The 16,514-nt window shown below is 38.4% G+C and overlaps 1 protein-coding gene across 5 annotated transcripts in view; it reads right to left on the bottom strand.

The window, feature by feature from the left end:
• PTCH1 (patched 1) overlaps nt 1–16,514 on the bottom strand; it is an 86,648-nt gene that overhangs the window by 24,076 nt on the left and 46,058 nt on the right. For all 5 annotated transcript variants that reach the window (XR_005293134.2, XM_038403122.2, XM_038403119.2 and 2 more), the window contains 4 exons: nt 15,507–15,632; nt 7,742–7,860; nt 4,677–5,076; nt 3,844–4,153 (listed from right to left, as the gene is read on the bottom strand). Coding sequence is in view for 4 of the 5 variants with exons in the window: in XM_038403122.2 (XP_038259050.1) it covers nt 3,844–4,153; nt 4,677–5,076; nt 7,742–7,860; nt 15,507–15,632 (955 nt within the window). In the remaining variant the exon portion in view is untranslated. The remainder of the gene's footprint in view (nt 1–3,843; nt 4,154–4,676; nt 5,077–7,741; nt 7,861–15,506; nt 15,633–16,514) is intronic.

Raw genomic sequence — 16,514 nt, 5'->3', positions numbered from 1 at the left:
GGTAAAGTGAGCACAAGATGCTATACTAAACAGACAATGTTTGGGACCAGAGTTTTCAGACTAATATATGCTTCATACAAAGGGGACAACTAGATACACAAATAACCAGAATTAGCCAAATGCATTCAAAATTACTCAACTTGTGCTTGCAAATTCAGTATACAACTGTGCATGGATTTTACATAACTAACCTGTGTGAAAATCTAGTCTTTTTTGCCTCCTTTTATACTTAAAAAAAATGGATCTTTGCCACAAACTCCAAATCCATTTTGAATATTTTATGACTTAGATGGCTTCTTCCCTTTATGTTGTTACTGGAATAAGCACAAGTGCCAGCACCAGTTTCTTATTATTGAACTGGTACATTGCTGAGATCTAGAGATGTCAGAGTATCTAAGCAATCCCCTTTAGGTGTGTATAACTTCTTAATGATTTCAAAATCGCTTCAATTTACAGACCACCAAAAATACCACGACACTTTTAAATAAATAAAAGTTGTGAATTCAAAGGAAAATGTCTTCAGTATGAGCAGGTCACACCAACATTTAAGCTACACATTACAAGTACAACCAAAAAATAAGTATGTTTTAAAAATAATTGTGATCAGCAAAATCTTTTGGAACAGAAAGATAAAGCAACATGGTGGTGCCTTTCTTTGGCAAAGCTATACAAATGAAGGAATTTTTTAAAATGGTATATGCAGGAACATAGGAACATAAAATTTGTCACATGAAGCAGTGACCTATGCTTGATGTTTCACACAAGGAAGGTGAACCCCCTCCCTCCAGAGTGCATCTGGCCAATTTTGCCATACTGTACATGAGATGTTGGGGATGAGGGAATGTATTCCTTCCTGACCCATGTGAACAGCAGGCACTGTGAAGCACAGGGTATGATTACCCTTTGGAAAACAAGTGTAATTATAAGTCAATCGGGGAATATAAATTACCTCATTTACATCCAGTTACTTATATACACAAAGTTCACATTTCCAGTTCTAAATGAAATTATTAAAATGTTAATTCTTTCCTTGATATTTTCAGGTAAAAGAGAAAATGCTTGCATTATTGAAAATCAAGGAGCAAGACAACATTTTAAAAGATTTTGTGGAAGACTGAAGCCATATAACTCCACTGAAAATAAATCAGTGGGAGTCTTGTATGGCTAGCGCCAAGCATAATACTTTGATAAAAAATGCTGCTGTTCACATACTATTGTTACCTACCAAATCCACCATGCAAATATTTAGGTGCCTGAGGGCCATATTCAGCCTGCAATCTGTGCATTGACTTCCTAGTGAAATCAATGGGAATTATCGCTGTAGTTCAAGCACATGAAATGACCTTAGTTTGCCATTAGAAAGATCATCATATCATGTTCTCTAACATCCAATCACTTCATTCTCATACAATTCCACCAGCTCTCCATTCATTCCAGGATCCAGTTTAAAAGTGACCTGTTCCAGCCATTTTCACTGGCCTTTGCTCTCTTTTTACTTCCTTTCCATTCCACTCACTTAATCTTGGATTTAGCAAGCACAATATAAGAATTAAGTATTATTATTATTACTATTATTATTACTATCTGCTCCTTCACATAATTGCATTACTACAAGTGTGAGAGCTTTCTCTAGTATAGGTCTTAGATCCTTCTCCTTCATCAACACTCCATAATCTTAAAACATCTCCTCTCCTTTGCCTACACTCCTTAATGTTTTTCTCCTTCTATTTTAATCTACACAATATAGTTGTTTTATATTAGTTGTACAGTTCTTCCTTCTAAATGTCAAGTTTCAGAGTAGCAGCCGTGTTAGTCTGTATTCGCAAAAAGAAAAGGAGTACTTGTGGCACCTTAGAGACTAACAAATTTATTAGAGCATAAGCTTTCGTGAGCTACATGCATCCGATGAAGTGAGCTGTAGCTCACGAAAGCTTATGCTCTAATAAATTTGTTAGTCTCTAAGGTGCCACAAGTACTCCTTTTCTTTTTTCTAAATGTCAAGTGATTAGTCACATTTATGACCCAAAAAGAACAAGAGTTCATCATGGTTGAGGTTTTTGTCAAATCACAGGTTTGGGGAAACTGCTTATTCCACCCTAGTGTTTTTTTTGTTTTATTTTTTCGTTAAATGTGTCATGCAAGTTACATCTATTATCTCAAAAGTGTGTGAGTTACACATAAATCCACCGCCTATAAAAAGCTACCATATGATTGCAAAGGAGCAAGGGAAGCGTGGATAATGTGGTGTGCAGGGCTTGCTCAGTTTGGGGGTGAGCTGTAAAGGTAGTGGCTTTGCAAAAAGGAGGTGTGGCTTGGGCCAAATCCCTTGCTCAGTATTATCCTCCCAGCAGCAGAGTGAAAAAATGGAGCAAAATGAAACCATTCTTGAACATGGAACCAGAGCAGTTATTGGTGCTGGTGTGCAGTCTTCGAGAAACTCTGAGTCCCTGTGGGATGCAGCTGTGATTACTGTAAGATTCATTTGTCATATAGATGTCAGATTCACAATAAGCACATAGTGGAATCTTTAAGCATTGGGATATGGAGTGTGTGGTGTTCTGGTGTAAATAAATGTGGAGAGACAGATTTGTCTCTGAAAGAATCAGGTACCTGTAATGGGTATGATGACTGATTACCTTACTGTGTCACTGAAAAACAAGCTGGGTTAGGTAATATATTTTATTGGACCAACTCCTCTTGGTGAAAGAGACAAACTTTCAAGCTACACACAGCTGTTCTTCAGACCTAGTGTTTACCACACAACACTGCCAGCAGCAATCATGCCCTCATTCCAAACTTACCACTAGCATTGCATGCTGAGCATCAGCACAAACTTGAAGACACCGAAATAATTTCTACAATAAACACCCTCCCCTCAAGCTAACTACTCATGCCACATCTCTTTATTTTGTATACAGGAAACTATCTGCATATCTGTATCATTGCGAAACATGCAAAAAAGGGAACACCCCACAGCTGCCTGTATTTCTTTCTGTTGTTACCTGAAAATTGCTTTATGTAAAAACAGAGTAGCAGAAACAAATCTCAGTTGAATACCAGCATATAATAAGTGTATTTGGAAAAGCAAATTTAAAAACTATTGCCGTTTCTTCTCCTGCAACTAAATGCGCTTCTGAGCAAAGTATTCCAAGCAAAACTTTCAATAAATGAATGTACCAGAAGACTGATGAATGAATCCCAAACTTAAAAAATAAAACAAAACTAAAGCTCCTCTCAGCCTCCCTATATATTAAATACAACAGGGAGCTTGATCATTTTTGGACTGCAGGCCACCTAACATATTCATCATGCTGCCCAACATATCCTCAGAAGGAAAAAAAAAAACAAAAAACAAAAATACTGGCAATTTTACGCACATGTTTCCTAGGAATTACTGACTACATTAGGAGTCTGTAAACAGTTATGGGAAAATTTAGACTGTCTCCATAGGTCAGCACAATTTTTCAGTTTTCAGATCTTTTCAGTTTTTCAATTGACTAATACTTCCTAAAAGTCCTTCCAACATAAAGATGGGAGAGGGAGAGATGCATTTCAAGGCAGAATTTAATGACCCATAACTAAGAAATGTTCAATTTTCTGAAATGTTACTGTTTGTTTTCAATACCAAAGAATAAATGGTTTCAGAATGAATTAGTATAATAATATTACGCACTTGGCCCCGATCCAACAAAGCACTTAAGTAACATGCTTAACTTTAAGCATGTGAATAGTCCCAACTGAAGCCAACAGGATGGCTCATGTACTTGAAGTTAGGTCTGTGTTAAAGACACAGGCACAAAAAGATATCAAACCCCTCTATTAGCCATTCAGCAATTTTCTTACCTTGCAGCCAGTCTCGAAAGTAGTGCAACCACATTTTGGGAAGCTGCTTATTTTCCTCCATCAAAACATATGTCACATTGCTGAAACTTTTGTGAAGGTCATAAAGTAAGTGCTGGATGTTGGGGTAGTCTGCTTTCTGTGTCACTATATACATGTTGTAGAAGGAGAAGTACTTGAATTGTGCAGCAATAAAGTCATATTCTCGGGTTTCCCGTGGTACAATGTCTGTGAGATCCAGTCCATCTCTCACCCGGGTAGTACCGTAAAGACTGACACCAAGTAAACCCAGGAAAAGGAAAATAACCACAACCTGCAATAGAAAATGGAAATGCAGTAAGTCTTACGTTTCTAAAGAAAACACGCTGCTTAAGGCACATTAGAGGAATTACTTTGAAATTTACTTTTTTAGTATCATGCTTTTAACCCCTACACATGAAGCACCCCTTCTAATTCCTACTATAGTCAATGGGAGTTGGACCATGTTCTATACATTTTAAAGGGAACAAAGGTTAGAAATCTACTTTTAACTTATTTTCACTGTTTACAAACTTATATTACAGATGCCAGTGTCACCCTTTACTCAAAATCTCTGCAATAAAAATACTGTCACTCGACACATTAGTAAACTGAAAGTCTTCAAGTCTGAAATTAGCGCTAAGATTTTGGAGCTCATTTAAGAATAAATATTTTAAAAGGAATCTCTCCTGTTGGTAGTGTAATTTACCAAGCTCTAATGAGGTAACTCGCATTTCTCCAAAGTACAAAAGTCCTTTCCTCTTGGGCAAGGGAGGAATATGTATTTTTGTGAAATGGATGTGCATTTTGCAGGTTACCTTGGCTTTTAGTTTTAGCAGGAATGGAGCGTAATGCTTTTCAGCAAAAGATGAGAGTGTCCATTTAGTACATGGTGGCTCAAGACAATGCATGTTCGAGTCTGAAAACTGGGAAAGCAAATCCCTTGTTGAGCTTGTGCTTTCTGGGCTCTGGCAGCTGAGGTTATCCTGTGTCACTGTGACCGGTTGGACAGATATTTCTGAGCGAGGCTCTGCTGTGGTGTAGTACACCTGGGTATGAGGGTCATATTCTGTGCGCAGCTGCACTGTAGATTGCATTGTAATCTGAGTTTCGTGTGCAAAACTGTGACTGCTGTAGGGTGGTGGAGGGCTGTAGCGAGTGTTATCATTTTCTGCATATGCTTGAGGCTCAATCTGAATCACTCTGCTAGTACATGGACTGAAAGAAAAGAGACAAACATCCATTTACACTCACATACATTTTCATTTTAATTAGACTAGACAGGGTAGTCTTTATGCATGTACAACTAATAGTTTTTTATACTTTAGTTATATATAATTTTTTGATGGTTTTGTTTTGCACTTTAAGGAAACATTTTGCTAAACATGGGTGAAAAGAAGGTGCCTACATAAATACATGTGTATCTCTTGTGCCTACATAAAACAAAAACAAGATACCAACGTTTGTGTGAAGAAACTAGCATTTGTTCACACAAGCCAGTTAATTACACATGCAAATCAGGTAGCTAGGCATGTAGTTCCACAATTTGCATACACCAACATGGATTTGGGTTTGCAGCTGTTGTAACCATAGTAAAGATTAAACTATTCAGAAGAGTAAAACGTAAATACACAATGAACTGAGTTCTCTTTTTAGAACTATTCAAGGTTATAATTTCAAATCAATCAGCTGTTAAACATTTGGGCCTTGTCATTGGAGACGGTTTAAAAATACCTGCCATATGCTGACTGCATGTTGTAAAAAATGAAGTAAGCATAAGTGAAGATTAACTTCCAGGATGGAAGGGCAACATAAAACAAAATTGCAGAAGTACTCTTTTCGAGCACTCAGTTTTAGAGTATCCTATACAAAACATGGCAGCTATCTAGTTTACAAGGACAAAGATGGACCTCACATAATCAAAGACAAACTTTTTTTTTTCTTTAAGTGTGGGGAGAAAATAAACATAGTATGAAGCATTGATAATAGAACAACAGTATCAGAAACTTTTCATTGAAGTTACATAAATGCTACAAAAAAGATTTTCAGAATGCTGCCTGCCAAAACAAAGCAAAATTGCATAGGCCCAGATTCTGATCTATGTTTTGTGCCACTCAGATGGGATAGTAAATAGCAACTGTGGATGCTTGGAATCTCTGAAAATCAAACCCAAAAATGGAGGACCCAAAGTTAGTGAAAACTTCCCCAACATCACATACTAAATCTATGGCAAAGCCAGGAATAGAACCTAAGCTCTGGGTTCACAATCCCTTGCTTCAACCACTCCCTGTACCTTGAAAACAAAGCTAGAGATGACATAGCATGTTCTCCCTTTTATAAAAAGGTTAAATTGTGTCTGGTCCTTAGTGGGTGTGCAAAGGGGAGAGGATGCTTCTCCTCTGTGCACAAACCAACTGCAACGGGTGGGGAACTGTAGTCAGTGCTTCAGACTAGCTCCCCCAGTGACCAGGGGCACTGAAAGCCATTGAACAAAAATGTATACCTTGAAAATGATGGAGGTTGTGCATTCAGTTGCTATTATTACTTCAAGCCAGGGGTGCTGATGTACTGCAAGAACCCACCAGTTCCAGCGCCCCTGACAACGACTCTAGCCTTTCCATGGGTTCTGCTTCATAAGCATTTGCCACAAAGCGTGCGGGGGGTATGGAGGGGGACAGAGTTCATGCCGAACCCATTTCCTGGATGGTGGAGCTGATGCTACAGCCCCATCACTGAGGCCTTGTTTACACTATGAGAGTTACAGCAGCATAACTATGGTGCTGCAGCTGTGCCTCTGTCACCTCATAGTGTTAACCCTCACTGCAGCAATAGAAGGGATTCTTCCATTGCTGTAGTAACTCCACCTCCCTGAGTGGCAGAAGCTAGGTTGATGCTAGGAAGAATGCTTCCGTTGACCCTACCAAGCCAACCACAGTGTTTTAGGTCAGCTCAGCTGTGGTGCTCAGGGATATGGATTTGGCACGAGCATGACCCACGAGCGCCATAGCTACATCACCCTAAGTTTTATGTAAAAAGAAAAGGAGTACTTGTGGCACCTTAGAGACTAACAAATTTATTAGAGCATAAGCTTTCGTGAGCTACAGGAAAGCTTATGCTCTAATAAATTTGTTAGTCTCTAAGGTGCCACAAGTACTCCTTTTCTTTTTGCGAATACAGACTAACACGGCTGCTACTCTGAAACCTAAGTTTTATGTGTAGACCAGGCCTAATTCTGTCCAAATCTGTGCTGCTCTGGCATGGCCCTCTTAGCACCTCTCCCAGCCCTATAAAGAGCTGTACCCTTAAGTCATTTCCCAATTCTAAACTTTGGAAGATTTTTTTTCTGTAATGTTGAAAGGTTTGCATGTATAACTGTAATAATTATATAGAACTGACGATAACTTAAAGTACAAGTGATGGGGGCCCTCACATTTTGGACTGTCCCTGAGAGAAACACCCAAAGTTGAATTAACTCTTCTTCCTCCCGCCCCCTTCTTTGGGATCCTACAAAAATAATAAAAACAACGAACTAAACACTTGTGGATATTCTCAAAGCATGGGTCCGCTACAAAATTCTGGAAAGTTATGCTCCAAAGAGTAAAATGAGTGTGTCTGGTACAGTATATATGGTACAGAGAGAGCACTGTTTATTGTTTTACATCTACTCAGGCAGAAAACCAAGATAGCAAACATGCTTCACCTGTTAGCAATAAAACCATGCTGACAACATGCTACTATGGGCCTGATCCTGCAGTCCTGAAGCATGCAGAACTCCTGCTCACTGCAATGGGAACTATTCACACAGAAGGGCTGCTGTCAGAGCCCCAAGTGTTCATCACAAGGAGACTGTTTGATACAAAGTAACCCTCCCAGACAGCCTCACCTTGTAAAGCAGCAGAATATATCCAATCTCCTGTCCTCCCGACGGTAAAGGTCCATGCTTAGAATAGCAGGAAAAATTAGCAGAACCATGGCAAAGTTGAATACCACAACAACAGCAGCCTAGAAACCAAGCGGAGGTAAAGAGATGTCATCACTAAGCTTCATGCTTTTAGGACACAGGCTTTAAAAAGCTTACAAACTCCTTTCAATTCCAACATGTCTATCTATTTGTCATGTCAGCTCATGAGTACATTCTGACTTTAGCCTGGGGGGCTGAAAGAGGTATTTTTACATTCCTATTTCATTGCGGTGAGTCAACTGTATTTAATTAAAGTCTATAATATTAAATTTTATATTGTTCTCATTGTACATCCACCAAGACATGGTGATGGACATATTTTTAAAACTGAAAAAAATAAATACAATACATTATATTTTTGTGAGAGAATTTGTATTATTGCAGTTTTAATAATGCAGAAAGGAAAAAAAACCACCCCTGGGTTAAAACTGTAGCTATCAATGTGAAGATTATGAAGTCATTTAGCTACCACTATAACATTACAGAATAGTGTTAAATCAATAATGGAAAAAGCTCTAATGAGCTTTAATGAAACTTTAAACTTTACTACATATAGCATTTTCATTAATGTACTACACATTTGATGCAATTAGCTAAATTCCAGCTATAAAAACCAGAGTAATATTTCAGGATTATTTATAGAACTCCCCCACTCAAGTTTAATAGAGTTTGATTAATGAGCCAACTTTATTAAAATAACTATTTAAAATGGAACAAGTATATTAAATATTAACTTTAAAGTGAAAATTAAATTCAAATCTCAACTGTTCCCCTATGCATTATATATAAACACAGAGGGTGCAGCACATATTATTGTTGTTTATTTGTTCTGTAGTAGTGTTCAGGAGATCTGCCATGGACCAGAACCCAACTGTATTAGATGCTGTCCAACAGAGAACAAAAAGTTGGACCCTGCCCCACAGAGCTGACAATCTACAATCATGAAATAAGTGACACGAACAATGGGATTCCTTTGCCCGATTAGAGGGTAAAGAGTAAATTAAAATACACATCCAAAATCATTCTCTAAAACACATATTAAATATTATGAATGACCACAAAACATACCATGAATAATGGAAGGTCTGGGGGTGAGGATGGAAGAATAGTGTGTAGAGAAAGAAGAAATTTACCCAGAAAACAAAACCTAATTTCAAACTCAAATGAGCAAAATGTTCAAAATTATTTTGGGGGAAAAAAAAAACAAAAATCAACAAGAAACTACGTTTAACTCTTTGGGTATGATCTAAGTTACCGACATATACGAAGCATGTTACTCTACCGTGGCTCAGTGTGTGTGGCTCAATCTAAGGAAATGGCATAAACAGATGACATGTTCTTGTCTGCCTTCCCCCCCATGTAACTTCTGAGTTATATGCAATTTTGGCCCAAATTTTCAAAATCGGTCACTAATTGAATTTCTCGGGTTTTGAGTGCCCAAATTGCTACACATTTGGCCTGATGATTTTCAGAAGGGTGAGGACTTAATACTCCAAAAGAAGTCAATGGGTGCTTCAGGTGCTCAGCAAGTCTGAAAATCACACTCCATGTGTCTCAAAACTAGTAACCCAGAATCTGTGGCATCCAAAATTAATATCCAGTTTTGAAAATGTAGCCTGTATCATGTACCCTTGGACAAGGTAATTTTGACTTTTTCTGTGCCTCCTCTGCAAAATCAGAGTAATAAACCTCCCAATGGTTTTATGAGGATTAGTTAGTGCTTGCACAGTACTCGGAAGCTGTAAACCACAAATTTATTATTACAACTTTCTGAGAATGACAGAACCACTAGTGTAAACATTTTCTGGTTATATTAATTCTAAAATTGTAAATATACTGTACTTTAAAGCCGTTTATGCTTCTACTCCTTTTTATATTAAGATCATTAACCTGATTAAAGGAAGATTTTCATACCACTGATCTGACTGAAGATATTACTATTGATAGAGTTTCTTTAGCATTAAAAAGGCTAGTTAGCATTTAACCAACACTTGAATCTTTCAGGGAAAAGATCGAGGACCATTCCATGATTTATAAATACCCACACACACAAAGGTATGTAAGGTCATAGCCAGAACTGAAAAATTAATTGATTTCCTTTTGATCCTTTCTAGAATGGATTGAATCTGTCAGGAAAACAAGCTGCTGCTTTAGCAGGGGAGGTATTTCTGAGCCTATTTTGCAAGAGTTTTTTTTTAAATTATTATTATTCTGCTAAGTCAATCATATTTGAAGTATCTATAAAGCATGAGTAATTAGTTCAGTTAAAGTAAGAGCCTCTGTCAACCTTCCTCCAAACTTTTTGAGATTTTGGTAGATCAGTCAAGCCTTGCTCCCAATTTCCCAATACAGTCCCTAATTTTTCCAGCATCCACAAAACCTTCTAACTGGGCCCCACAGCTTCATAGACACCACCCTCCCCAACCCTTCCAGACACAGCCCTTACCTTACTGGATTCCTTTGTGGGTACCAACAACCCTTGGGGCTCTATAGTTAAAATTGCACTGGGATTTGTACTTAAACAGGATTAAAGCATTCTACTTCATACTCTAGTGGGTAAATTTAGACTCCACATTAAACATAACTACTCTTCCTAGGACTACTGAATTCTCCATAACACAATTTTGGTCACAGATATATTGACTTTGCCAAAGAAAACATTTTTAAAACAATCCTTTTGTGAAATTTCCTTCAGTCTCATAGTTTTATGGACTCCTCTAGCTGAAGGATCTCAGTCCTTACAAACTCCAGACTTACTCACCCACTCACACAGACAGAATGACATCTCAGGTATAGGATAGCTTTTTAATGTTTAAAATGAAATACATCAAGAGTTGTTCTCCTTATCAATCTTAACTCATCATCTCATCAAAGAGAAGCCAACGGAACTGATACAGCCTACCTCCCTGAATCCCCAGATCAGCTCCTAACATATATCCCTGCCTCTGGGGACCAGGGAAGCAGAAAGAGCAGGAGACTTGTGGGGAGGGGGCTTGAGTAGGATGAGAATCAGGGTTAGTGGGTGGGGTCTGCAGTGAGAGGAGTGGAGATTGAGGAAGAGCAGAGTTTCTATGTGCCGATGTATCAGGACCTCAAAGGCTCCTCTCAGTGCTACTGTTTGTTATGGAGGTTTGGTGTCTGGGTTGAGTGATGTTTGGGTATTGAGGCATGTGAACGAACTTGTGCCTTCACTGACAATTTCCTTGATTTGTAGTGATTATATCAATAGGAACTGCACCTTAACTCTAAGTCTGTAGTGTGGGAATATAGTCCCAGACTACAGGGAATCCGAAACCAGCAGCCACAAGACCCAGCGGAAGGAGCTGGGAATGGGAAGAGCCTCATGCTTCCCTCTTGAAAACTCAACAAAAGTTCTGGGATTAGAGAGTCCTAGAGAGAGAAGTAGGTGAGGCCTCGTTGGGGGATGTGGGATAAAGGGGCTCTCTAAAGGGTGAGCATCAAACACACTCCAAGAATTTGGCTGCTTTCTCTGAACCAAACTTAAACATTTTAGTAATCTGCTGCTTTAAAATCTGGTGGCTGCTGCTGCATCTGTTAACTGAAATAAGAGAATGGAAGTCTGTGCTGGAGTCACTGAGGGAGAAGCTAGCAAGGCTGGTAGGTTGGGGCCCTGCCCAAGGTGTATGTGCTAGTCTTTGCCATTCCTGGCAGACCACCCAAGGAGAGTGGATGTGCTGCACAGCTAGAGGTGATGAGCAGACGAGGAGGCCTCTCGCAAAGACTTCCACCTTATTGCTGCCTATCTGCAACTCCCTTCTGATAGCATACATGACTTGGATTCTCTCCCTCCCCTCCCACCCCGGCTTTACTTTTGCTCCTTAAATCCTCATGACAGGAGCAGAGAAAGTTTAAGGAGCTGGAAAAGAGGAGGGGGAAAGCCTTTTCAGTATTACTCCACAGAGTAAGATAATGAATGTATTTAACAACTTACATTCTCTCTCTCAATAAAGCATGGGTATCTCTTTCAGCTACATAGTATGTTGTGTATTATGAAAAAATTCCCACACATGGCAACCTACTTTAATATTTAGGAAAAAGTTCATCATTCTTGCATTGAGGAAAATTTTTGTTGCTACAATTTATTGGGCTAAATTCTATGCTTGATTATTAGAACATCCAAGTAATCCCACTACATATACAAGGCCAAATTCAGCCCTGGTGTAAGGGGGCTAAGTTCTATTGATTTTCATGGAGTTGTGCCCTCTTCTGCCAGGGTTGTATTTGTCCCATGAATTCAATAGGGTTGCATAGTTAGGGCAGAATTTGATTCAGTTTTTATATTCTTCCACCTCCTCCCCCACTTAGAAATAAAATAAAGAGCTGTTTTTGAAGATGTTCTTACAGCAGATTTGGTCAAAACAATTCACAGATTTCTTTGATTGCCTACACTAATTTTAAGAATATTATACAGATCTTCAAATTTAGGACCCAATCTTGACAGCCCTCTTGGAGGTGAATCAATGTGAGTTGGGGGTTGCTCATAAAGCATTCAGCATCTCAAATTCTATGCCCCTGAGTTAAATGATTTATGAAAGCAACAAGTAACAAACAAACAAGCAAACAAAAATCACATAGTAAAAGCAGTAAAGCAAAACAAACCCCCTCAAATATGTTGTAGAAGCTCACTTTAAGATTGGTGATTTTCATTTCTTTATATTCTATAAAGGCTAATACCTTATGTAAGATCTGTAAAAGATACAGAAAAAATTTGAATTTAAAAGAAAAACATTAGTGAACTCTTGAGACAGCAGCCTCCTTTTGAGGCCTTTGAATTTCTTAAAGTAACTGAACAATTCAGAAGTATGGATGAGCTACATTAGCTCCCATAGCAGAAGTTCAGAAAGAAGAAAGTGTTGATATGCTAGGCTGAAAGTTGTGTTCCCATTTATAGGTACTAGTCAGGAAACCATTTATTCTCCCTCAGCAGTTGGATTATTTTACAGATTCTGGGCCTCAAAAGCCATGGAAGCTTTGACAACTATCTTGCAATGTATTGAGGAAGGTGAATGAAGATCATAATGAAGAAATAAGGTCAAAAGCAACCCTCTTTTTAAGCCCATCTGCTAAAAGTTTGCTATCTAGATTAATAGAAATCAGCATCTATGGAAAAAAAAAACCTGCTGTATTTCAATGCTTTCTAAGCTCTGCTAGGAAAATGTCAAAGTCAGCAAGGAGTTCTTATTTAAACAAACATGAATGAGAGGGAGAAGGAGGAAGAAAATTGTAAATAAAGAAATCCACATGTAAAAACAGACCACCCACTAGAATCTTACATGGCTGACTGATTCTGAATGCTGTGATTAAATGCATCACCTGATTCTGATTACACCTGGTGAAGCAATACAGAACAAGTAATAGATGCCCCCATTTCTAACAAGAAAAGGCTTCATTTTTGTATTTTTCATTTGTGTTCACAAATTGTTTAGTTACCAGCAGATCCTCAGTGCAGGTCATAGAGTGCATATTTTGCACATTATTCCATCTGTCACATGTATAAAATCTGCTACTACATATGAGCAGAGAGAGGTTATAGCAACATACATGAAAAGACTGGGCAAGTTAAGTACTGTTTTAGATACTGGAAGGATTAAATAGAAGTTCCTACAGAAAGATTCTAAGATAACTGCTACTTTATAAGAGACCTTAATTCTGATGTTTATCAGTCTGATTAATTTGAACATGAAAACCATACTGGACACACTTGGATGTGCTAAAACCTCATTTGGAGCATCAGACATCTGTTTTTTGAAAGCATGGTACATCTGACAACATGTGCCTGCTACTGTGAACTACTGATTGAATTGACAGCAAAACTATAGGTCACATAATATATCTGTCAAACAGAAGAGAGAAAAAGTTTTATATATATACATATATATATATATATACACACATGGAGTAATACAACTGCTCTCTCTGTGGATGTCTCACTGGCAGTGGAATTGGTGTATATTTGAGGCAGACTCCCCAGGGCTTGAGCGCCCCTTAACAGCATGGAGTCCACATATGTGAAGGCCCCCAAAACACAAGAGTTGAGTGACTGGGGCCACGGAATCTCTCTCTGTGTGGATCCTCCAATTCTTCTTCCTGTGATCAATATATTGGGCTGAGGTAGCCTCCAAGGAGACATTCAGCAGCCACTGTGTAGTATATTTAAGGAAGGGGGAACACAAGTTCCCAAGGACTCCCAGTGGAGATATCCAAAGCCCTTTCTACTAGTTGGACTAGGTGCTGGATCCTTGGAGTTGGGCCATGGAGTAGAAGAGATCATAATAAATTATTTCATTCCAAGAGAGTGTTTAAAAAGAAAAAGGTTACTTTTAACACATTGCATATGCTCTAACAGTGAGTGCTGAAATCTATGTTAATCATTGTGTATACGAATAGGTGTGAATCCTGAACAAAGTCTACAACCGTTGACCTTTGCCATAAGATATTAAGTAATTCCTTTGTCAATATCCCCCATAAGAGATGAAAGTGACTTTCAGGATTAACTGTATTACTGCCCTGCTCCCTCCCCACCCACAACAAATGAATCACTGCTAAAGACTTGCATCCCTAATTTTAGATATCATTTGAAGACACACAATGCAAAACAATGATGCCTGTGTTTTCCTGTATGTTCTCTATTATTCACTATCAAAATGCCCATTGAGAAGAAAAATAGTAAACAAATTATTAATGTTCAGTGGTCTTCATGCAGCTGTAATCAGTAACTGCTTATCGTTTCACAGCTTAATGCAGACATGCCTGAGCCTCTGAAAACTGCAATAACTGCCACAGGTATTAAGAAAAATTGCAGCCCTCACTTCCGCTGGGTAGGTCAAGGGTCAAGCAGAATGAAAAACGATTAGAGAGCCAGACTACAATAGAAGAAAAATGACTACTGAAAAAGTACAGTTTTCTGCTCTGTATTAAGGTCAGACCGTGCTATAAATTGCCTATGTGTTATAGCAGTGTCAGAGGAGAACTTCCCAGAGCTCTCTTCAAAGAGCCCTTTAGCTTTTAAGAGGAGCTTCCTTCAGTATCTCTCAATATTTCATCTCTCTGAAAATATTTTATTACAAACATAAACAGAAGAGACAGAGAGAGAAAGCACGCTTCCATTCATAACATTCACACATTCTCTCAAAGTAGTTAGAAATTATCGATATGCCTTGTTCCAATACTCTATTAAAAAGACATTGGGAATAAGGGAAGTACCTACTGCTGTGTTAATAGTTAATTGGTAGCAACGCTCCTTGTTGCTGTCCTTGCACAAGGAATTATACTCCCAGTCAGCAATCTGGTTTTGTTGGCTAGTGTATAGCCTGCTGCTTTTAGCCGTGGAAGTGTGTGTGTGTGTTAAATCCTGCTTAGTTTTCTACTTTTCTCTTTTGTGCTGGAACACCATATGGATGGGTGAGGGTGCTCTTTCACTTTCCTGCAGGACACCAAAGGGTCAGGACGCACGTGCAATAACTGGGAGGAGCAGAGTAAAAGGGTGGAAAGAATGTGTGGTGTCACCTTCTTCTATATGAGTGGTAGACTAGGGACCAGAAGTCAATGCAGTGGAATGGAGAAGTACCAGGTATTGACCATGGTACTATCACTGAGAGTTACTATCCTGGCCCTACCATGATATAAGCACAATCATAAAAGCCAGCAAAACATGATATCAACTTACTTGGAGTGAAAATGCCCGTAAAGCAGGAATGGGAATTAAGGCAGCCATAAAGAAGGCAGTAACATTGCTGATAGATGTAAGGGCGACGCTTGCTCCTGTTCGCTTCAAACATTCACCTGTTCTATCCTGAAAAACATATGACATATCTTAAGAGTCCAATGAATTAAAGAGTATATAGCATTGGGTGTTTAAGGATTAGAGCCTGCAAATGGAGCTGTGAGGTAGCAGCGAGAGATCATACTGTGGATGTAACATGATGACAATGTCAATTTATAACAAGCCCATACTGAAATAAAAGCACCAACTTAACATATCTGACAATATAGTAGGTGCCACATAAAGCACTAACAATTCTTTAGGGGGAAAAGAAGGCTTAGCATGGCTTCAAAATTCAAAGAAAAAGTGATGCTGAGATCAGCTAGCAAATATTTCTTTTATTAACAAGGTTATGTTTGTATCAGTTCAGTCACTTTTTTGTTTTAAATATTTTTCAGACAAAATAAGCATGCATTAAACTCCTGGCTAAACTATGTATCTACATGTCTCGGGAAGCATGTAGCAATAAACCCGGACCACACAAAGCTTCGTATTTTGTTAAAAAAAAATTGAGAAAGGATTGTTTGCCAACCTACAGGGTTGTTTGCTGTTGGTTTAAAAGCACAGGGTGGCTACAGGTAAAGGAGTCTGTGGTGCTTGTGTACTAAGACAGATGACAAAAGAGCATGTGGAAGACACAGTTTGTATAAAATAAAAAATAAGCAAATACATGTTGCTTTTTTACACAGATACGAAACTCCAAACTGAAAACAAAACCCCGGTTTGGAGGGAGAATGCTGTAAAAATGAGAGAATTTGGGATTTCATAATGCTCATATGTTAATGATTATATGGTATTTTCAATTATCACTCATTTATAAATAATTTATAAATAAAGAGGAATTGTGGAACATGCATAATTCAAAACGAACCAAAAAAACCTCACCTCAATTTTTTTCCTATGTAACAATTA

The sequence above is a fragment of the Dermochelys coriacea genome, chromosome 5 (assembly GCF_009764565.3).
Source record: "Dermochelys coriacea isolate rDerCor1 chromosome 5, rDerCor1.pri.v4, whole genome shotgun sequence".
In the NCBI taxonomy this organism is placed as follows: Eukaryota; Metazoa; Chordata; order Testudines; family Dermochelyidae; genus Dermochelys; species Dermochelys coriacea.
This window is presented reverse-complemented; position numbering and strand designations above follow the sequence as displayed.